Source organism: Oryx dammah, unplaced genomic scaffold, assembly GCF_014754425.2.
Source record: "Oryx dammah isolate SB20612 unplaced genomic scaffold, SCBI_Odam_1.1 HiC_scaffold_29, whole genome shotgun sequence".
NCBI classification, from domain to species: domain Eukaryota; kingdom Metazoa; phylum Chordata; class Mammalia; order Artiodactyla; family Bovidae; genus Oryx; species Oryx dammah.
The window spans coordinates 49,656,604-49,680,856 of NW_024070213.1; the positions used below are offsets into that span (position 1 = coordinate 49,656,604).

General features: G+C 35.0%; 1 protein-coding gene across 2 annotated transcripts in view; it reads right to left on the reverse strand.

The window, feature by feature from the left end:
- WASHC4 (WASH complex subunit 4) overlaps window positions 1-24,253 on the reverse strand; it is a 57,679-nt gene that overhangs the window by 10,843 nt on the left and 22,583 nt on the right. For both annotated transcript variants that reach the window (XM_040234816.1, XM_040234817.1), the window contains 14 exons: window positions 20,850-20,975; window positions 18,707-18,814; window positions 18,084-18,230; window positions 17,880-17,959; window positions 16,635-16,740; window positions 15,983-16,099; window positions 14,695-14,863; window positions 13,877-14,031; window positions 11,126-11,200; window positions 10,763-10,867; window positions 8,271-8,405; window positions 5,556-5,664; window positions 1,029-1,095; window positions 457-543 (listed from right to left, as the gene is read on the reverse strand). In XM_040234816.1, the coding sequence (XP_040090750.1) occupies window positions 457-543; window positions 1,029-1,095; window positions 5,556-5,664; window positions 8,271-8,405; window positions 10,763-10,867; window positions 11,126-11,200; window positions 13,877-14,031; window positions 14,695-14,863; window positions 15,983-16,099; window positions 16,635-16,740; window positions 17,880-17,959; window positions 18,084-18,230; window positions 18,707-18,814; window positions 20,850-20,975 (1,586 nt within the window). The remainder of the gene's footprint in view (window positions 1-456; window positions 544-1,028; window positions 1,096-5,555; window positions 5,665-8,270; window positions 8,406-10,762; window positions 10,868-11,125; window positions 11,201-13,876; window positions 14,032-14,694; window positions 14,864-15,982; window positions 16,100-16,634; window positions 16,741-17,879; window positions 17,960-18,083; window positions 18,231-18,706; window positions 18,815-20,849; window positions 20,976-24,253) is intronic.

Genomic DNA, 24,253 nt, shown 5'->3' on the forward strand with positions numbered 1-24,253 from the left:
GAACTCTCAGTTGCGGGGCTTGTGGGATCTAGTTTCCTGACCAGGGATAGAAGGCAGGTCCTCTGCGTTGGGAGTGAGGAGTCCTAGCCACTGGACCACCAGGGAAGTTCCAATTTTGTTAATGAGATATTTGGCATTCTTTTTTAAACACTAAATCCTCAAAATTAGTTATGAACTTTATACTTCAGCACATTTCAGTATGGACTAACCACATGTCAAGTGTTGAACAGTCACATGTATTTGAGGGCACCGTCTAGAAGATCCCCTTTAGTGACGTTGGAAAGATCTCAGAATACTATAGTCTTAAAAAAATTGTATCCTGTAAACAGACCATTATTTGCATAATAAGAACACTGACATATCAGTTTATATGTTATCCTCTAGTCTTTAATGTTTAAATGAACATACATTTTTTAAATCTCCAAATTTAACTTATTTTTCCAAAGATTAGATTACCTTGCTGCTTTTAATGTTTCTTCTGCAAGACCTTCTTCTTTGACTAGTTCTTCAAAATTTACAATATCTTCAAGATCAGGTACAAATCTACGTTAAGAATTTTAGAAGGCATTTATTAAAGCAAATTAAATATATGCAATTGACAGCAGTACTGTAACACTAAACTTTTCAACAATATTTTTGGAAAGAACTTTGCATTTCAGTTATATTATTAATATCACCAGTTTATATTTGGAACAACTGAGTTCAAAAACTCAATTTTAGCATTTTTAATTATTTACATATAATCATCAAATTATAATCTTTAAAAATTATGTAGCCTATAGAACATTTCAAACTGCACTGATAAAAAAAATTAACTTCAAAAAATACAGATTTTCAAGTCTGCTATAGTCTTAAAATTTGACAAAAATATTTAAGTAGTAGGATTAATGGTTTTCTTCCATATTTGATCTCAAAATATATCCACAAGAAAAAAGCCCTTTCTACAATATTACTTATAATAAAGACAGATTTTAAATGACATAAAATTTCTAAATGGCATAAATAAGGCAAAAATATTGTATCCATACCTAATGGCATTGCTGCTACAATGAAGGCCACCAGATCTTATCATTCGTACATAGCCCATAGCATTACCTTAAAAATCACATACACACAAAAAATCAGATGTTTATACAAATAACTCTAAGTTCTAATGATCAGGAATACAGTTATATATAGCAGTCAATTACAAGGTTTCAACTCGTAAAAACTAAGAGATTTTGCTGTATTTTACTTTAGTTTTGCTCCAAAAAAATATAACTTACGTATTTGTGCACTTAAAATATTGTTGCTCAGTCATTAGTGTCCAACTCTTTGAATATAAATGTACATAAACTTACACCATCTATATTAAATATTTTAAAAATAAGTGTTTTAATTGATAAATGCATTAAATTGAGCACATTTTAAAAAATAAAACATTTAAAGATTACTGTTACCATATGTCTGTCTGTCTCTCTCTCTCTCTCACACACACACACACACACAGCTGCAAGTGGTATCAAGAAATCCTTATTTGATTCCTCCCAAATTAGTATCTCCAACCAAGACTATTCCTCTAGGCTTTTTTTTATCCCATGCCTACATCTCCATGTCTAAGAAGAATTTTTAATTTAAGAAGTTTAACTCCAACTGAAGATCTTCACCCCCAGTTATATTTTCTTCCTCAGAAACTGACAAGTCTATCCTTCCAGTAGCTCAGGCCAAACCCAGGGAAGTCATCTCTGCCTCTTTCCTTACCCTCAATGTCGTTGTTTAGTTTAGTCAGTAGTGTCCAACTCTCTGTGACCCCATGGACTATAGCCCGCCAGGCTCCTCTGTCCATGGGATTCCCCAGGCAAGGATACTGGAGTGGGCTGCCATTTCCTTCTCCAGGGGATCCTCCCTGTGGTTCAAAGCTGTATCTCCTGCATTTGCAGGAGGATTCTTTACCACTAACCACCAGGGAAGCCCTCCTTTCCCTCATACTTTAATCAATGGCAAATTACACTGGCTCCACTTTCAAAATGTCACCAGAATTCAACCAGTTTTCCCAACTTTCACAGCTCTCACCCTATTCCAAACCACCAGCAGTTCTTGCCTAGAATATTACACTATGCAATGGTTTCCTGATCTATTTCCACCTTCAGTATGCCACCCCCCGACAATGTTTCCTTTATATAGCAGTTAGTGGTTCTTTGATTCTGCCCCTTGCAACTGTTCTGATACCACACCCTACCATCCAGGTCTTCACTAACTCCATTCCAGCCCCTGACTAGTTTCCAAAATTGCTAAGCAGACTCGGGACTTTTGCATTTACCGCCACCTCTTCCTGGTAAACTCTTTCCTTAGCTATGCAAGCACATGGCTTATTCAGTCATGTTATTTAGGTTCCTGCTCACGTGTCACCTACTTAGAGCTTTCCCTAAATATCATTAAACTATATCATTCCCTGAATATCATTAAAATCATTTAAAATTAAGCGTTTAATGATATGTCACCTTACTCAGCACCTATTACTGATACATATCTTTTTGTCTCTATCTCCCCCCATTAGAATGCAAGATCTATGATATAGCTTTTGTGTTCTTAAACTGCTCCACCCCTAAAGCCAACATTTCCTACTCAAATGAAATGAAAATACTTATAAGAACAGACAAAAAGATAAGAAGCAGTCAATACTTCATATATTACAATAATTATGCACTTAACAGACATCATCTGATATTGTTAAAAACCTTCAATTAGGTATCACTGAATCCAAGGCTTATCCCAATATAAGAAATGATGTTAAAATGCTTTTTTAATATGCTTCTTAGAAAAATGAAGTATCTAGTTTGATTGTTTTCCATCAAACTGGTCACATTGTTTTCCTCCAAACTGGCTGATTAAAATAATGCTAAGTCGCTTCAGTCGTGTCCAACTCTGTGCGACCCCACAGACGGCAGCCCACCAGGCTCCCCTGTCCCTGGGATTCTCCAGGCAAGAACACTGGAGTGGGTTGCCATTTCCTTCTCCAATGAGTGAAAGTGAAGTTGTTCAGTCATGTCTGACTCTTAGCGACCCCATGGACTGTAGCCCACCAGGCTCCATGAGAAGCAAATAGGGAGCAGCAGTAAAGAGTAAATCTGTGAGCCAGACTACTGGGTTCAAATCTGAACTCTGTGCTTTTTAACTACAAAACCTAGGTCAAGTTATAAACTTTGTATCTTAGTCTCTTCATTTGTTAAATTAAGCTATAATCGGTTAAATACTGGGTTTACTGTCATAGATATTACCAGCACCTAGAAATACTGTACTGTCCTCAATAAATATGTGGAATGAATGAATATAACACATCATACCATTGAGTTTTACACGTGTTAGAACATATAAAGCACTCAGAATAACTTTGGCACATAATGAATGCTCAATAAATGTTAATGGTGGTGGTTATTCATTCAGCAGGCAGGTTATAAGACAAAAAGACTTTTCATTTTGCTCCCAGCTCTAGATTCCTTCCTCCTTTTCTCAACAGAGTTAACAGACTCAAAAGTACATTACAATTTTTACGGGCAGAGGTAAAGAACTTTTTAGGAAAAACATTGCAAGCCTAACAGAGAAGGCAAAGGCACCCCACTCCAGTACTATGGCCTGGAAAATCTCATGGACAGAAGAGCCTGGAAGGCTGCAGTCCATGGGGTCGCTGAGGGTCGGACACGACTGAGCGATTTCACATTCACTTAAGAAAAGAATAAGGAATAAAATACTGGAACAAAGTGAAAAGGATAATATTCACCAACTGTGCAATACATGTCAGGGGCAGAAGTGACATGATTTTTGGGTACTGGGGAAAAATGTGTATTTTGATGTATATTGGGGGGGAAAATGACTAGCGTCCTAAGCTCATGAATTAATGATTATTTCATAGTACAAAACTACTTTTAGAAAATGTAAAAACATGAAATAAGTACTGCCACAAGCAGTAGTCACAAGGGAAAAAAATTTATTGGTGTGTGAATTTTAAAGTTTTAAGCAACACTGCTCTGAAGAAACAGCTCTTAATTTGACTACCATGGACTCTAGCTTTGGGCATCTGACCTCTGGTATGTTATATGCAAAACTGTATGTGAACATGCATAGGGGTATTATTCTGAGGAAAATCAATTCAGTATTTTCATCAAACTCTCAAAAAGAGTTAAAAACTATTGCTCCATAAATTTACAATCTAATATGACATTAAATATCACTATGAATAAAACAATACTAGATTGTATCTCACTATTAAACTGTTTAAAATTAAAAATTTACAAAGGTAAAAGTTTCTAAGTTCTTGTACTAATACAAAATAGAAAGTTTTAATGTGTAAACCAATTAATTTATACAACTTTAGCTAATGCTCACTGACTTTATCCCCTAACTAAAAGTTTATCATACCTTTCCCACTAGTAAACTTAAAGCCTCTTGAGAACAAAGGCTATTTGTATTTTCAGCATCAAGAAAAATATCTGGTATAACAAAGGCTTTATAAATGTTTGATAAATGAATCAATCAATCTCAGGAGGCCAAATTTTGCCAAATTAGAGTCAATAAGGGGCTTCTCCAATGGGTCAGGTGGTAAAGAAACTGCCTGTAATGCATAAGACCCAGGTTTGAGTCCTGGGTCGGGAAGAGCCCCTGGAGAAGAAAATGGCAACCCACTCCAGTATTCTTGTCTGGAGAATCCCAGGGACACAGGATACTGGTGGGCTACCATCACAGAGAGTCAGACCTGACTGAATGACTAACAGTTTCAGAGTCAGTAAGAATTTACTGAACTGCTTGCGGTCTGCAACTGTGAAGAATACAAAGCATCTTCGGACATGGAGCCAAAAAACCCTGGTTAAAATGCCAGCAACACCACTTATTTCTGAGTTTCTCTTTTTTTTCCATCTTTAAAAAGATGATTACGTGCCTATCTCAAGCATTACTGTGAGGACATTAATAGAGGTAATGCATATGAAAATCTCAAATAAGTATACAGTTTTTTTATTCTTGGATTATTTTTAAGTGAAGTTCTTCCTTTTAAATAGTGTTACACATTTCAGAAAACAAGTTCTACTTGTAAGCCAGACAGACAACTCAAGAAATTATATATAAATATAAAATGATGGAGCACAGGAAAATTATTGAACAACTTTTCACATAAACACTGCAGATCTTTGCATTTAGGCTTAACCTGAGGGAATCTCTTTTAAAAGTCTGAAATAGGACCTTGAAAAGAATAGGCACCCAATAAATAATTACCAGTTGACTATTTACTATGAGTATGGCCTTTGAGATGAGTTATATTTTTAATTTAACTGAAGAGGTTTTATTTATCCACAAAATATTTATACTATTTTATTTATAAATATTTTATATATCTATCAATTTTTTGTGCACCAACCATCTAATCATACTTGAAAAACTTTTGGTAAGGAAAGGAATTTACTAGTGGAATAAAGCCAAACTTAGGCACACACATATTAAAGTTTATTCCTATGAGATATATATAATATTTCAGACAGATTCTAGGCATTTGTACTTTACTTTCCAACATGTTTACAATAACTTACCAATCTGGCTGATGAGCTGCCTGAACTGATCAAGGTAGCTTTGTCCCTCTGGGGTTATTCCAAGTTTTCTGATGCCTCGATTGAATTTTTCTGCTCTTTCAAAAGGATACTAGAGAGAAAATTTGAAGACTGCCATTATTAATAAAGACTCCTAAAACATAAAATACCTACTAAATCAATCATATCAATATCACTGTTCTAATTTTGCATTTCCATTGTGTTCAAAAAAACAATTACTGAATTTAATGACAAAAAAATTATATATAGCACAAAAACTACCAATATTCAAGGTCAATATAAATATTTTTAAAGGGAATAATTATGAATGCCACCAAACTTAGATTTCCCATTACCAATATTAGTCTTCAACCGCTCTATCAGATAGATAAAAGAAATCAATGCTTCCTAGAAACATCTGTTCAGAGATTTGTAGTAAGTTTCCATGGGCTGAAAAGTATTCAGTTCAGTTCAGTTACTCAGTTGTGTCCAACTCTTTGCGACCCCATGAATCGCAGCACGCCAGGCCTCCCTGTCCATCACCAACTCCTGGAGTTCACTCAAACTCATGTCCATCGAGTCGGTGATGCCATCCAGCCATCTCATCCTCTGTCGTCCCCTTCTCCTCCTGCCCCCAATCCCTCCCAGCATCAGACTCTTTTCCAATGAGTCAACTCTTTGCATGAGTTGGCCAAAGTATTGGAGTTTCAGCTTTAGTATCATTCCTTCCAAAGAACACCCAGGACTGCCATTTTCTTCTCCTTTAGAATGGACTGGTTGGATCTCCTTGCAGTCCAAGGGACTCTCGAGAGTCTTCTCCAACACCACAGTTCAAAAGCATCAATTCTTTGGCGCTCAGCTTTCTTCACAGTCCAATTCTCACATCCATACATGACCACTGGAAAAACCACAGCCTTGACTAGACGGACCTGTGTTGGCAAAGTAATGTCTGCTTTTGAATATGCTATCTAGGTTGGTCATAACTTTCCTTCCAAGGAGTCAGTGTCTTTTAATGTCATGGCTGCAATCACCATCTGCAGTGATTTTGGAGCCCAGAAAAATAAAGTCTGACACTGTTTCCACTGTTTCCCCATCTATTTCCCATGAGGTGATGGGACCAGATGCCATGATCTTCGTTTTCTGAATGTTGAGCTTTAAGCCAACTTTTTCACCAATAAAAAAAGGTTTTTCAAGTCTTAGTCAATTTTTTTTAATTATTCATTTTATATAAGTAAGAAATGGAAACAATTCTTATACAACAACAGCACCATTTATTTCTCTGAACATTAATTTCTGATTCAATAAAAATGAGTTATTATAATTTCCTGCTAATCTGTAATTTTATTAATTATTTGCTGCCCTGACAATGAGAAGAATGAACAGCTAATATATCAGAGGGCTAGAACTAGGTGATGCTTAAGAAGAGTAATAAAAAGAGGTCTGGATGTGGCAAATCAAACATAAAATCCATCCAAGCCTGCTGGTTTCTCTATCCACATGGCTATAGGTGGCCTCTGTACTGTTAACACTTACAATTCACTTCACTACAGGAAAATTCAGTCCAGAGGGTGAAAGTAAAATAGCATTCTTATAAATTATTGGTGGGATTGTCAACTGGTACAATACTTTTAGAGTACTTGGCAACATGTATTAAAAATTTAAATAATCATATTCTTTGCCCCTTTCCGCTTCAAGGAATCTGTCTTTCAGAAACAGTCCCTAACACACGGAGATATATATCCAAGGATGTTATCTATAGCACTGTTGGTAGCACAGAGAAATCAGAAGCTACTGAATATTTCTCAGTAGGAGGTTAAAGGAGTTACAGTATGCATCTTTACTATCAACTCTGCAAAAGACTGAGGTAGATCTATAGGTACTGACATGTGATAAACACACTGCAAAACAGTATGTTTAGTATCAGTCCATTTTTGTTAAGGAAAAAAGCAGTATTTGTAATGCATAAAAACATGTTTATCACACAGACATCTGGAAGACGTCACATGACACTGTTAATAGCAACTGCTCCCAAAAATGGAATTGGGAGAAAACAGAAATGAAGGAGAACATTCAGTTTAAATGTTAAACAATACATTGTTTAAATGTTTCAAAATGGGCATGTTCTGCTTTTGCATTATTTTAAAATGAAGAAAAGTAATACCTGGTTACATTCATCATTTACTTTTTCCTTACACTTTCACTTACAAAGAATGCAAAGGGTGAGAAATTACAAGGGAAAATACAGAAAACTGGACGTCAAACCAGGGAGTTATGTGAAAAATAAAAAAGAAAACAAAATCCCTAATAGAGTAACTCATAATGAATTTCAGCATAAACATTTGCTATATAGGCAACTGCTGAAGATATTGAAGGTTTGGTTCAAGACCCTGCAACAAGGCAAATACTGCAATAAAGTGAGTCATGTTAATTTTTTGGTTTCCCAGTGTAATGCAACAGTTATGTTTTCACTGTACCGTAGTCTATTAAGTATTCAATAGCATTACATATAAAGAAATAACATACATGCCTTAATTTAAAAAAACTTTGCTGCTAAAAAATGTAACCATCATCTGAAAATGCAGGTTTGCCACAAACCTTCTATTTGTTAAAAAATATAGCACCTGCAAAGCACAAAGAAGTAAAGCACAGCAATGTAAGGTATGTCAATATATTCAATAGTTGAATCAAACCACCTTTTCAAAAGAATATGTAAAATACCTTATGATCATTTTGGTCCTTGATTTCCCTGAAAAATCGAATATCTTTAATCAATCTGGATTTGATATGTTCATCATACATAAATTGGCTAAATATATAGAACTTCTTTTTCAAAAACTGGTAGGTGAAATTGACCTGTAAAATTAAAATTGGAAAAATTAAATATAAAAATTAATTTCAAATCAGTACTACTAAATATAATAATCCATTTATAAAGTCTAATTCATTTTGGACCTGAAATACTTAAATAAATGAGGTTTTTATTGCCAAAGTTTATAGAACCTTCTAAAAGCTCCTGTTAAATATTTTTATGACACAAAAAAGAAATTAAAAAATATTCACATAATAATATGACTAAGAGCTATAGTGAGAATCATAAACCAGATTTGCCGACACGCTAGGTTTTATGTCATAAACCACATTCAGGACATTATTACCAATCTGCATGAATGAACTGATACTAAAGTAAAAAACATGGTGCTCTTTGACCTTTCTTAAAGGAAGACAGTAAACATTCAATTATTTACCCATAAATATTTTGAGCACCTCTTACGTGCAAGACAATGTACCTGCTCTCATGCTAGACACTGCCCTTGTCATCACCAGTAAATTCTAGTGGGAGTGACAGGCATTTTAAAACAAGTATAATACATGTTAAATAAACTAGGAAATCTCAACTGCAATAACCTGTAAAATGATCAGTGTAGATGTTTTGAGAATGGATTAAAAGGCCCTGATCTAGACTTAGAAAACACTGAAAAAGTAGGGTTTAAGCTGCGATTAAAGTCAAAACAAGATTAATTCTGATCCACAGATGAAAAGAAATGAAGCCACTCAATCTTGTGCGACTCTCTGCGACCCCATGGACTGTAGCCCACCAGATTCCTCCATTCATGTAATTTTTTAGGCAAGAGTACTGGAGTGGGTTGCCATTTCCCTCTCCAGGGGATCTTCCCGACCCGAGGATCAAACCTGGGTCTCCCACACTGCAGGCAGACGCTTTACCATCTGAGCCACCAGGGAATCAGCCTTGCATTAATTTCCATCCCCACCACCTTCAAATATTACCAATTATTTTGGCATATGTACGCCCATGTTAACTAACAGTCTTCATCACCCAGTTATAGAAATGGGTGCTTTCTCAGAACTTTTCTTGCAGCTTAAAACATTGCTTTTTCTTGATCTCCTCAGTTGTAGTAGCTCTTAGAAGATTATTACCCATCTTAATAGTGGGTAAATCTGCCAGTCTCTGATCTTATTTTTTCTGTGCTCAGCTCATCATCACCAGACATCAGGAATTTACATTACTGTGGTTAACTAATTAACAGCTGTTTCTCCCACCAAAGTACAATTACTATGAGACCAAGAAATGTCTGTTTTTCTCATCTCAGCACCCAGCACAGTGCCTGAGACACATAAGATACAAGCATAATTACACGTTACATGAATGGCTGATAGATGAGGTCAAAGAAGAGTTTGATCTTGAAAGGTTCAGAAATCTCTATGCAGATGACTCCTGACTTGAAATCTGAAATTCCATCCATGTCTCATTTTTCTACTGGTAACCACTAACAAAGAGTTCCAACCATGTTACTTATCAGCTCAAATACAGCTTCTCCACTACACTAAAAATGGTCCTTTGCAACCTTCCAGTCATGTAACTTGTCCTTATTCCCTTACTCCCAAATATGCTTAATAATACTGTACTATTTAAACATTCTCTATATTCTTTCCTCAAGAAGAAACTGTAACCTGAAAAGCAGAGTAAATTTAAAGATTTCTCTTTTTCCAACAGAGGAAAAACAGCACATAAGCTCAAATGATTCATTCTCTCACATGACTGCCCATTTTTAGGAAGATTTGAGATATTTTTAGCAAATTGCTATTTTAAGGGTATCAAATAACTAGGAAGTACCCTCCCCCGAAAAAGAGCATGCAAGTGTTAAGCGTTTGTCACTCAGTCGTGGCTGATTCTTTTCAACCCTATGGACTGTAGCCCTCCAGGCTTCTCTGTCCATGGAATTCTCCAGGTAAGAATACTGGAGTGGGTTACCATTCCCTTCTCCAGGGTATCTTCCCAACACAGGGATCAAACCTGGGTTTTCTGTGTTACAGGCAGATTCTTTGCCTGGTGGCAGAGCCACCAGGGACTGATGTTTAATAAACTATCAATGATTTGCTTTCAAAAGCAACTTTTCAGAGACTATCAGACAATCCACATAGATATATATTTATGCTGATGTCTTCAAATCTCCAATGTTATTTACAATGATCTTGAGATGGTAAGACATTCTAAAGTGACCTTTGAATCACAAAGCTTCCATTTCCATCTTACACAACTTCAGTGCCAGATACTTCAATTACAGCAAACAGAAAAATGGAAATTCAGGTATAATATGAACAGTTTTTTCAATGAAAAAACTATTTTTAAACTTCCAAATTAAACAGCATCAAACATCTGTACAACACCCCCTCCCATAGAAGGTTCTTACTGTTGTATTCATGATTCCTGTGCCATGTGTTCGAATTGAATTAGCAATATGCCGAATATTAATAGTGTTCAAATGTTTGTTATTACTTGTTCGTTCAATAAAAATCTGTAATAAAACAAACACAATCCAAAGCAAACACTGGTCAGTTAATCTAAGAATTTTAGAACTCTATTTTATTAGAGATAATAGGAAAGTCATTCAAGAAGATAATAAGATAATACAGTCAAACCAAAGAAATAAATATCTCTAAACAATTAGTTTCCTTTATTTTGCTAACTTTCGCTGCTAAGAATCAATTCTTTGCCCCTCAGCCTTTCCTACTATACACCCACCCACATTAAAAAATTTTTTTCATTTACTCACTTGATTATTGAGATTATAGAGGTATCGAGATACAAATATATGAATGTTTCTCATAATTTCCAAGACATCCAGGCCCTACAAAACAATCCACATAAGTTCTATTATTAGTTTAAAATAATCAAACTTATCAATATAGTAACTTACTGCTTACATTAAGTCACCCAATATTTTAAAATTATTTTAAAGAACTACAGAAAACATACAACCAAAGGTTAGAATAGGCTTCTGACACACACAATCAGGACTAACTGCTTGGGGAAATCTGACTGTTGTACCTTTTGTGTAGACAGGAAAAGTTAAAACTTCAAAGATCCATGACTCACATCATTTCCCTACCACTTCTGAGAATATTTGTCTTCTCAAGGATTTTTTTCTGTATTTTTTAGAAAGTAAATTAACAGGGCAGATTCTAAAAGGCAGCCAGAATATGTGGTGATCTCTAAAGTATACACTATTTTTCAAGCACTGTGCAAGGTTCTTTACATGGAATTCTCAAAAAGATATTCTTCTTCTAAATTCCACAGCTGATCACCCTGTTTTTTCAGTCTTTTATCTTTACTGAGGCTTTCAATGGCTAAGTTAAAGATGAAAATGTGTGGACTATTTTCAAGTACCTTTTGATATTGATTTCTAACATAATTCCACAGCAATAAGAGAACAGACATTGTATGACTTCAGTTACCTTTAGACCATGAAATTTTTACACTTTGTTTTATGTCCCTGGATATGTTCCAGTGTCTCCTGGTTTATAGTCTATGGGAACTTAAATAGAATTTCTATCCTGCTGTTGTGTGAAAATTGTATAAATCTTAATTATGTTGAATTGATTCATAGTGTTTTTCAGGTCTACTATATCCTTCTACTTTTCTATTCATTTTATTAATTTTTGAGAGTCTGATAAGGAAACTCCAACTAAAAATCTTAATTTATCTTAAAAAATAATTATAATGTATAGTGGACTATATGTAACTTTGTTCTGTATTTTCTAAGTCTCCTATAATTGTGTTACTATACTTTCATAATTTAAAAAATAAAAAAGGACAAAAATAAATTCCATAGCTGAAGAAAATGAAACTAAGAGTTCTGCAAAGTCAAAGAGGTAGGAAGAGGCAAAACCCAGGGATTTTAGAAAGTCTAATTCCAAATCTTTATGCTTCTTTTAATTATACTGCTGCTGCTAAGTCGCTTCAGTCGTGTCCGACTCTGTGTGACCCCATAGACGGCAGCCCAACAGGCTCCCTCGTCCCTGGGATTCTCCAGGCAAGAACACTGGAGTGGGTTGCCATTTCCTTCTCCAATGCATGAAAGTGAAAAGTCAAAGTGAAGTCATTCAGTCGTGTCCGACTCTTCGCGATTCCCATGGACTGCATCCATGGGATTTTCCAGGCAAGAGTACTGGAGTGGGGTGCCATCGCCTTCTCCGTTTAATTAAACCAGACCATCCTGAATATAAGGACTTCTCAAATGACTCAGTGGTAAAGAATCCTCCTGTCAACGCAGGAGATGCAGGTTTGATTCCAGGGTCAGGAAGATCCCCTGGAGAATGAAACTGCAACCCACTCCAGTATTCTTGCCTGGAAAATTCCATGGACAGAGGAGCCTGGTGGGCTATAGCCCACGGGTTCATAAAGAATAGGACACCACTGAGCGACTGAGCTCACCCATATGTACCTTTAATATACAAGTTACCTAATAAGAATCCGTCATTCTTCAGTGATTACTCTAGTATCTAATGAATGGTATCATGTAAACTATTCCATAGCTTTTCTAATTGGGGCTCAAGTAATATCACAACACCCCTTTGATTAAGTTATTATAGATTTTCTCACATTTTAATCTAAAAATTTATTTACTCATTATTTTTCTTCCACTAGGCTACAGGTACATGAGCTAAGACTGTTTCTATTTATTTTTGTATCCCTAAACATACTGAGGGCTTCACAGGAGACCCAGTGGTAAAGAGTCTGACTGCAAAGCAGTCAATGGGTTCAATCCCTGGGTCAGGAAGACCCTTGGAGAATGAAATGGCAACCCTCTCCAGTAACACAGTGCAGTGTCTAGCAAATTTTTTATAAATATTAATTTTATAAATAAGTGAATGAAAGGATATACAAACTGATCCTGGAACTGGCCCCTATATATGCAGTAAGATGAACGAAAAATTATGATCTTCAAATTTTGGAAATGAATTAATGGATTTTAGTAAATATTATATCTGGATGATCTTAGAAAGAATTACATGCAAATTAACTGAAAACAAATCTTTGCACTCCTGAGATACAACCATATTGTAAATTAGCTTACTGAATTTATAAAGCTAAATATTTTGCACTCAAGTTAAAAACAAATACAATTTTATAAATTTAACCATTTTTCTAAGATATTAAAGCACATATGTTATATCTAGTTTAAAATTCTTAATTGTGACCTTGACTAAACTTGTAAAAGTTCAGCAGAAGTCACCTCACTATCCTTATTTGTTTCCGAAAAGCTGTATGTAAAAATGTATGTACCAAAATTTCAACAAAAGGTGAAGTATAAACATTTGGAAGCATGTGATAAATTCTTTCATAAAGCAAATCAGCACTAATATTTTATTCTTCTCAACTATGAGCTTTTTATATATAGCAAATATTTTCTTTTCACTTTCAACTTTGAAATATAAACACAGTACTAATTTTTTTTTTAATTGTCTTAGAGAAATACTATTAAGCTACCATTAGACTATACTAAGAACACTTTATACTATACCTGTTCCAAAGTCTGACTAGGAAGATGGGCCTCTGTCATAACCAATCCATAACGCTGAGTAGCTAGATTTCTCATTTCACTGTAAGTAGCCCAGTCATGAAGAGCTACTGTCGTTAGATTGTAGAAAGTCTTGTCTAGGTAGTGAGTTACATAAGCTTCAAAAGAAACAAACAAAAAAATCAAAACTTTTTTGATTCACAGTAACAATAGGAAAGGAAGAAAATGACACTAAAAAGCAAACAACTTGTCTTTGAACATTAAATTTCTTCCTTTAAAATAAGGTGCTAGGAATGGGACTTCCCTGGTGATGCAATGGATAAGAATTTGCCTGCCAACACAGAGGACACGGGTTCAATTCCTGGTCGGAAGATTTCACAAGCCATGGAACAAGTAAGCCCGAGCACAACTACTGAGGCTGTGCTCTAGAGTCCACAGGCTGCAACTACTGAGCCATGTGCTACAACTACTGAGGCCTGTGCTTCACAAGGGAAGCCACCACCATGAGCAGCCCACGCACTACAATGAGAAGTCCCTACTTGCTGCACTTAGAGAAAGCCCACACACAGCAACAAAGACATAGTCCAACCAAAAATAATAATAAAAAAATGAATTAATTAAAAAGAAAAGACTGAGAGCTAAAAAGTGTTCTTTAAATAATAAAATAAGCTGCTAGGAAAACAAAAATGAAGAAACAAAAAGGAATTCAAGAATAAATGGACTAATACAAAGAAAGATTTTTCTCAAGGTTTTGTTATTTCTTCTTTAACAGAGCAAACACATATAGAATACGACCCTAAGAAGAAAACCAGAACACTCACCTCGAATGTCAATGAAACGATTGAAAAACCGAATTGGATTCAGAGAGAAAAAAAGGGCCAGGTCTTTCATGCCAACTTTGAAAGGGTTTCTGTCATCCAGCTTTAAATGAGTATGCACAGAAAGTCGCAGGTCCTTCTCTATTTCTTTGCACAACTTGTCCAGCAAATGCTATTCAGAAAAGAATTGTTATCTTAAATTTTCAAAATGATATTCCAATTGTATGATTCTTCTAGATGTCCATGTTCTCAATGTGAAGAGCTTTATACTCAGTACAATGATGAAAAAATTTGTCAAACTGTCAAACTAAATACTCCCTGGTAAAATACTGTTTCACTGTGAAAGTCAAATTATTTTGCTATCCATTTTAAATCAATGACTCTTTTTAACCAGGAAGCAGTCAGATGAGTTCTAATGAGTTCATTAGTATTTTAAGTATAATACCCTGGCAAAGAAAATCAAAAGCTAATCTCTGGTAGTTTCACCAAAAGGAACATGATCATACAACATGAAGCAATAAAATTTATATAAACCAGAACAAAGGAAGAAAGATCCTGAGAACATGCAAGAGGAAAATTTATGAATGCTTCCATGTAAAATTATTAAAAAACCACAAAACTCATGGAATTAACAGCAACGAAATTAATCATCTTTTCTGGTGTAACATGGGGTTCTAAATACTGACCAAGACATGTACCTTATTTTCTAAATATGAATATTCAGCATGAGAAATTATATTAAAACTCTCACATTTTTATCAAACCTGAGTATGGTTTATAGTGTAAAATTCACTCATTTTTAATTCCTCCCTCCATATAAAAATACTGCTGGCTGAAAATAGTTTTAAAGATGGCAGTGTTTATAACACACACTTCTTTAGAACAAAGAGAGATTCATTTAAATTGTTACACAAGAAACAGGATTTACTTTTAAATATAAAAGATTTCAGTCATTAGCTCTCAAAATGAAATTCAACATTGATAGTTGTCTTAACTGTATTACCATGAGCAGCAGACAATATTCAAACCAATTTTGCATCTGCAGTCTAATGAATAGGACTTTAAATTCAAATATACTACTTACTAAAGTAAAAGAAAAAAATAATTCCAAATTCCTTATCTGGATTTCTATACAAAAAATTAGGAACTAAAGACCAATTACAGTTCCTTTGTTCTAGACAGTGATCTGTAAGTAAGAATCATAAATTTGTGAAAGTCTGCTTCAACCCAAAAAGTTTTTCCAAACACTGCATTCTAAACACATCTTAAGCTTTTCAATCTCAAATGTTACCTCATTTAAAATTTCCATAATTTCCTTGTCATAGCAATCGAGAAGTATTTCACAGGACTCCAAATGCCGTGCATGCATCATGGCAGGCACACAGTCACGTAAAGCGCTGAACATGTACTGAAGAAGAGGAGGAGAATGTACATGAATTTAGAGAAATTACATCTTTGAATTACATTACAGAAGTTACCTATCTTAAAAGACAAAGCCTCAATCTGAAGGCAGTTTTTCTACCCATGACTACCTTACTTTCCTAAGAAAGAGCTGAATTTTATTCTCCAAAGCATACGCTAATACCAAAAAAAAAAAAAAAAAACCACATTAACTAATCCTTTTTATCTTAAGCATTCAAATACGTTCATTTCCACAAGGAAATGGAAAGATCTGAATACCTTGCTGACAAATAAGTCAATTATTTTGACACAAACTAAAACCCAGTGAAATGAGAATGATTAGGAATATGAGAAGAGTTAAATATATATTCAAATTAATTCATTTGTATTAATATAAAATTTATATGCACAGCACTGTTAAAAAACAGCACCAGTTTTTAAATGGTTTATTAAATGATCTATTTTAAAATTAATTAAAATGGTTTGCACAGTGAATAACAAAAATGAAGAAATAATGTTCTTTACACTATTCTTTTACTTACATGTAGTCTGGCTGCATCAACAGCATTTTCATATACGTCATCTAAATAAATTGGGAAGACAGCTCGATGCCAGTACAGAAAACAACAGTCACATTGTGTCTGGACTCTACAATGCAAAGCAGTAATTAATGCTACCAAAAGTGAAGTCAGTCCCCAAAATAATGAAAAGAATGGCATTATATACTTTAAAGTTAAGAGCTGTCTATTCATGTCTGTATTCCCTATATCACGTAACCCAAAATTAGCATAGAAAAGTCACAAAGTAAATATTTTTCAGTGGTAACAAAACAGTCCAATATCTGACACTGTTAGAATTTTATAAATGCATTTTAAAGCATACTTAAAAAAATACAACTTTACCACAGTTTAAATTGTCAGTATTATTTGATATGACCAGACTCACAAGACCTGCACCACATGCACCATTTTACCTGTCTCAAAGCTGAAAAGGAGACCTTTCAAAAAGCTGTGACCAAAACAGCAACAACAAAAACCAGTGGCACTCAACCTACTTATCATCTTTGCCAAGTGACTATTTCACACTTTATAGGGCAACAACTTGATCATAAATATCTTATAGTGAAGAAAAGTTCAGTATTTCTTCCACGGAGAGAAAGTGAAATGCCACAAACTACAAAAATCTGAGCTTCTCAGAATAACAAAAACATTATGCTATAAATACGAGCATTAAATAAAAATTGTGCTGTAATCTTAGTTCGACTGGAAATCAAAATTCCCCTCTAAGAAACTCAATGCTTACTTGATAAAAAGAAAACAATAAAGCCACAGGAGTTAGACAAATAACCAAAAATGAATCTATCTTAGTGACTGTCTAACCAACGATGTAACTCAAATTCTGTCCCAAATAAAATTATGGAAGACTATGTGAGATGGCTCTAAGTCTCTCACAAGTAGATGAAGCTTTGTTACAAAGCAGCAATTCTGAGTCCATTAGAGATACGCATCACAATAAGCACAAAAGTTCCAGAGTCTGCCAGATGCTCTAAGGGCTATATCACATTTTTCAAGTGAGTTCTTCCAAAAGCTACATCCTTACTACAGAAGACATGTAAAAGAAATACAAATCCTTGTCAGAGTCTCATTCTAGTCATGCCACAGAAATTATGAGGAACCAAAGGTCTACCTAGATTATATTCCTTCTACTGCTAGACTATTAAAAACAAACAAAGCCCTGATGTTTCTATCACCCGTTATCTTTTGTTACCATTAGCTATCCCTACTTACCTTTCTCGAAGTTCACTGATAAGATCCAGCTTCTTCATGACTACTTGAAGTGGAAAGAGTTCTTCATCTTTAAATGTTTTCTATTAGGGAGGGAAAAAGCACAGAGAAGTTGCACTTGAAGGACAGGTTTCTTAAGTCAGTAAAAAGGGAAGTGTGAAACCTCAGGTCTCATTTTTACTCTGTAAGTAACAGCAATACACTTACCATTTGTGTGCCCACACTCAATGCCAAAGAAACAATCAGTCGTCGCTGCTTTGTGCTTGGTCCATTTAGAGTGTTTTCAGCCAAAACTAGAGCAGAGAGCACATCAAGACGCTGTTCACTATATTTTTTGTCAGAAATTACTCTTTTCTTAAAGATAAAAGGAAACAGGACATATCAGCTTTAAATTTGAGGCAGTAACAAAAGACTCATGAGGAAAAATTTTTCAGTTATCTTTTCCATGATTCAACTTAACAGCACTTAAGACAAATACTTTCCCTGTTCACTTCTTATGATATCAGATGCTTTATTTCCATAACATTCTTGCTGAGCACCGTCAGGAACAGCAAATTACTAGGCGTACCTCAAAATTACAGTATCAATTTAACAAGGAAATAATTTAAGAAAGACACAATGTTATTTTAATAATGCACAGTATGTCCTTTTTTAGGAGAACTGTGTTAATGCTGGAAATTCAGGCTAAAGATAATCCTGATCACTCTCAGTAAAATCATGGAATACCTTGGAGATTATAACCAAGAATACTGTGGATAAACATGCTTAATTAGAAAACACAAAACAACAGAAGGGCAAACTAGAAAGATAATATAATTATGCTTTTATACCTTGGCCACAGAAATAGAATTAAGAGCCTGATGCTGAAGGTGCTGTGTTATATGTGAGACTGAATCAGCCACAACCATGCTTCTCCTGTAGAACATATGCTCTATTGCCTAAAAAGAATCAGAAGTGATTCTGTGAGAATCAACTTAAAACTTAAAGTATTTAGGCACAATTCTAGAATATCTTTATAACTTTGGGCCTGGTAAGAAATTTATAAATGAGATTAAAAAAAGCACTACTATAAAGGGTAAGACTGGTCAATCCAACTGTATTAAAATTAGAAATTTCTGTTTATCAAAAGCCACTATAAAGAAAATTAAAAGATAGACCAATGTATGAGAAAATACCTGCCACACACAAGGGATTAGTACTCAGCATATGTGGACACCAAACGAATCAAACACTTTTTTTAAAAGGTAAACAAGTCAACAAATACCTGAACAAAAGACATGAAAATATTTCTCACAAAAGAAGCAGTTAATAATATTTGAAAAGATATTATCATTAATCATCAGGGAAATGTCAAGGATAAAGTCATCTATAAACACTAATTCATAAGTATACGGGCACACACACATACAAAAAGTTGATAATACCAATGTTGGCCAAGTAGGGAACTAACAGAAATCTAATACATTGACAGAGGTATGTAAACTGATGTTAACTACCTGGAAAAATAATCTGGCATCATCTTAAAAGCTGATTATATACATAGCATAAAACCCAGCAATCCACTCATAGGTTTATAACAGCTAATAAAAACTTTTGCACAATTACAGCAAGAAACATAAATTAATACAAGAATGGCAACATGATTTAAAACAGCAAAAACTGGAAACAACCCAAAAGACCAAGCCCAGGAAGACTACACAGTAATGAAAATTAATGAACTACAGCTACTCATTCCAACATAGTAAGACCAAATAAAAAATTTTGAGTAAAAAGAAACCAAGCTGAAGAATACATGAGACATCACTCCATTAATACAAACTTCAAAACATTTATAACTAAACAATGAGTGGTTGATAAGTTCAGTCATATGCCACAAACTAAAAAGAAACAAGAGAATGATAAAAGTTCAGGACAGCAGGTCCTCCAAGCGGGTAGATTAGGATGCAGTCTGGGAAGGACAAGAGAGGGGGCTTTGAAAATACTGGTAACATTTGCTTTCCTAAATGGGATGACTGATAGGTTTTTAAGTGTTTAGTATTTTTAAATTATGCTTAGATATTAAATATAAGATATACATGCATTTATACATATATATATACTTCTGTATTTGCATTTCATTAAAAATAAATATAATAATACCTTAAAGGAAAAAATGGCTAAAAATCTAAAGACAAGATCTCCAAACTATATTTATTTCCTAAGCAAATCTAAAGAAAGTGAAAGTGAAGTCACTCAGTCATGTGCGAGTCTTTGTGACCCTGTGGACTGTAGCCCACCAGGCTCCTCCATCCATGGGATTCTCCAGGCAAGAATACTGGAGTGGGTTACCATTTCCTTCTCCAAGGGATCTTCCCAACCCAGGGATTGAACCCGGGTCTCCTGCACTGGAGGCAGACGCTTTACCCTCTGAGCCACTAGGGAAGCCCTAAAGCCACTATTGACAGAAATTCACTAGCAAATCTTTAGCTCAGGTTTTACAAAAAGCTACATGTACGCTCTCCCGCCTATAGTATGCTAAGAAACATTTTACCACATTTTCAAAACCTTTCAGATCCCAAGATTACAACACTTCCTCTAACTTACAAAATAAACAGCCTCATGCTGACTAGCCTCATATACATTTTAATACTATAAAATATAACGTTTTATGTGTAGTTTTTAAAACTCATGCAACACATTTAGAACTTCCATGAGTAAAACTACTAATATTTTGACTAATCTTTTCATTTTCCTTCTTTTCTCTTTGACTACATGTTAACTTTTAATACAGTTTAAGTATATTGGCCATTCACAGAAAATTATTCAAGAAATTTCTGTCACTGGCTAGTTCCTTTATCTAACTAAGAGACAAATACACATTCCCATAATTTTTTATACTCATAATCAAGAAGTCAAACCTTACCCCTAAAAATCCTACTTTATCTTGGATCATTTCTCAATGGTAATGGCAAGGTAAAATAATCCAAAACTTACCTTGAGAAGTTCAACAAGCCTGCATAATGCCTTAACCGATGTTTTGGTCATTGGCTTTTGCATGGACATGTAGAGATTCATTGTGGTTTTAATAATGGTACTAATACTATAAGCATATAAAAAGCCCTATAAAAAAAACAACATAAAACATCAATTAAAATCACAATAAAAGGTTTCATTCCTTCAAGATTTCATTCTCTATGTGATAATGATTCTTCAACTCGCCAATATCTAGTGTTTCTAGAGTGCATTTAAGATTTTGAAATACTCTTTACATGCAGTATTATACATGGTGGTGAAGTTTCAAAGTTATGCAACCTATTTGCTGCAGCTTAAGACAAGAGCTGAGGGCTCTAAGGAAGTAGGAACTGAAAAATGAGGAGAAAGAGAGCTGTTCTCTGGCCAGTACAGATGTTCAACAACATTCCTCAGTTCCAAATCAATCTCCCCTTTCTTTCTCACCCAGACCAACCCCTACCATCCATCTGCTACCATGTCCCCTGCTTATGTTGCTGCTAATCGACTTTCTCTCCTTCCAGCCCCAAGAACAGGGTCTCTCTTACCCTTCTACTTATAAAGCCAGACGTCCTGTGAGGATTAAAAAAAATTTAGTGCTAATAAACCCAAGGAAACAGTATAGAATACAAAGTAAGAAAAAGGGTATTACTTCTCAAACATATTTTCATTTAGATCCAAAAAGGACACACAGAAATAGAATAATGCAGATTCTTTGGGTTTATAGAGAAGGACCAAAAAGAGATACATGTACAGTTTAGAGATGAACCTAAACTATATTATTGTGAATATATCCAAGGAGCCAGGGCAGCAGCTATATGCCAGTGATTCTCAACCTTTTTCTCCAGCTCCATCATGAGTAACAGTGGCTGACTAAAGGAATGACACAATGCAGGGAGGGGGAATTTTCTGTGAACCAATAATAATGGTGAAGAGATGCAACACAATTAAGAGGACTAAGAAATAAGAGAGTAGGTAGCTTCCTAAGAGGTGACAATAAGATCAGAGCTTGGGGTATACATGCAGAAAAGAGTCTCAAGTCTTACCTTGTCAGCTACAGGGCTATTACACCAGACCCTGAACCTACTGCAGCACTGGGAAAAGTTAAAAAGCAGAGACAAGGAACAGGGAGAGTGTAACTCTAAGGCAGGCAGAAAAAGAGTTTTTTTTGGGGGGGGAGAAGTGGGAGGAGGCAGAGAGGTCACAAGCTACCATCACCTCATTCCCAAATTAATTAATGGTCATTAATTTGTGAAGGATATACATGAAGGATGACTTTTAAACACCTAAATGGGATGGGAGAAGGTCTGGGGTCTGTTTCTGTTAAAGGCAGAATAGATAAGTTGAACCAACCTTCCTGTATAAAACAACCAGAAAATCTGGACAAAACATTTTTTTTAACTGTTGGAAGGTATCAAAGAGCTATCAAGAAAATAAGAAACCACAAGGCCATGATAGCGAGAAGACAGAAACCCAGAGACATGAGCTCGGCATTTGAGGCTGCTTTCCCATAGAGGCATCTGCCCATTCCAAAAGAAGATAACAGAGACGGAAGCCAGACATATCTTTCAGGATCCCCGAGGATAAAAACAGGAGCTCACGGCCCATCAGGGAGAGGAGGGAGTCCTGCTAAATCCAGCAGGCTCTGAACTGGGATTCTTAAAACTACCCCCTAAAAAGTAAGGTTGAACTAGAAAAAAACAGCCATCACACAATTTAGGTCCCGATTTAGATCATCTAAACCCATGACCGGGCTGAGGTAATCTCAGTTACTAGTTATCCTAGACTAACGTGTATTGGAAGCAAGTATTAAATCCTCTCTGGAGGAAGAAAAACAATACCCATATCTTCAAATTATTTCTATAGTTCTATATACAATTTGGGTTATTAAAAATCACTAGGCATAGAAAGAGATAAGATATATTCAAAAAACAAACAAAAAAAGATTAGAAATAGCTAGATAATGCAATCATTGGGCTTAAAAGTAATTACGCTAAGTATGCAAAATGAAATAAAACACAAAATTATTTCAGAAAATTGGAAACTATAAAAAAGAAACTGAAAATTAAAACTAAGAACTAAGAAAAAATTTTAAAAGTTAGTAGATTAATACTAAGTCAGTAGATTTAATAGTAGGTTAGATGAAGAAAAAATTAAAACAGAGAATAGAACAGAACAGTACTTAAGGAGTTGATGACTGAGAATTTTCCAATAATTCCAAAAGCTTTACAAATCCCAAGTAGCAAAAACACATAGAAAACCTCCTGTAGGTGCATCAAAAAATACTGCTTAAAAACAAAAAGTAAATTTTATAAGCAATCCAACAAAGACATATTGAAAAAAACAGCAAAACTGACAGCTGCCTTGCCTTCTAAACAAAAACAAAGGAAGCCAGAAAATAATAAAAAATTAAGTGGAATTTTAACAGGTATTCCACAAGCAGAAAGATGAGGCGATGCAAAAAGGATAAAAAGCAACAGAACAGGTAAATATATGGGTAAATCTAAATGAATACTATTAAAAAACAACAGCAACAATGCCTTACATGGTTTAAAATATACATAGAATCAAAATACACAACAGCAGCATAGGTGAGAAGGGGTAAATAGAATTAAAAGGGCTTAAGAGCCTTATCTGGAGAAGGAAATGGCAAGTACTCTTGCCTACAAAATCCTATGGACGGAGGAGCCTGGTGCAGTCTATTGTCCATGGGGTCGCAAAGAGTCGGACACAACTGAGCAATTTCACTTCACTTCAAGAGCCTTATACTGTCTGGAAAGTGAATTACTCATTTATATTGGAGTTGAAAGTTCAATAATGCATCTTAAAATCTCTATAGTAACCACTAAAAGAACAGTAAAATGCTGAATGAAAGTAACAGAAGGAAAAATAAATAATTCAAAAGAGAGCAAGAAAAGAAAAGAATATAGACACAGAACAAGTGAGACAAATAAAAAGCAATTAATCAGGTGCTAATTAAATATGAGTATCAGTACTGACATACATAAGAGTTTCATTGGGGAGAAATACATGTTGCTTAAACACGACCAAGATGACCACGATGGTGTAATCACTCACCTAGAGCCAGACATCCTGGAATGTGAAGTCAAGTGGGCCTTAGAAAGCATCACTACAAACAACGCTACTGGAGGAGATGGAATTCCAGTTGAGCTATTTCAAATCCTAAAAGATGATGCTGTGAAAGTGCTGCACTCAATATGCCAGCAAATTTGGAAAACTCAGCAGTGGCCACAGGACTGAAAAAGGTCAGTTTTCATTCCAATCCCAAAGAAAGGAAATGCCAAAGAATGCTCAAACTACCGCAAAATTGCACTCATCTCGCATGTTAGTAAAGTAGTGCTCAAAATTCTCCAAGCCAGGCTTCAGCA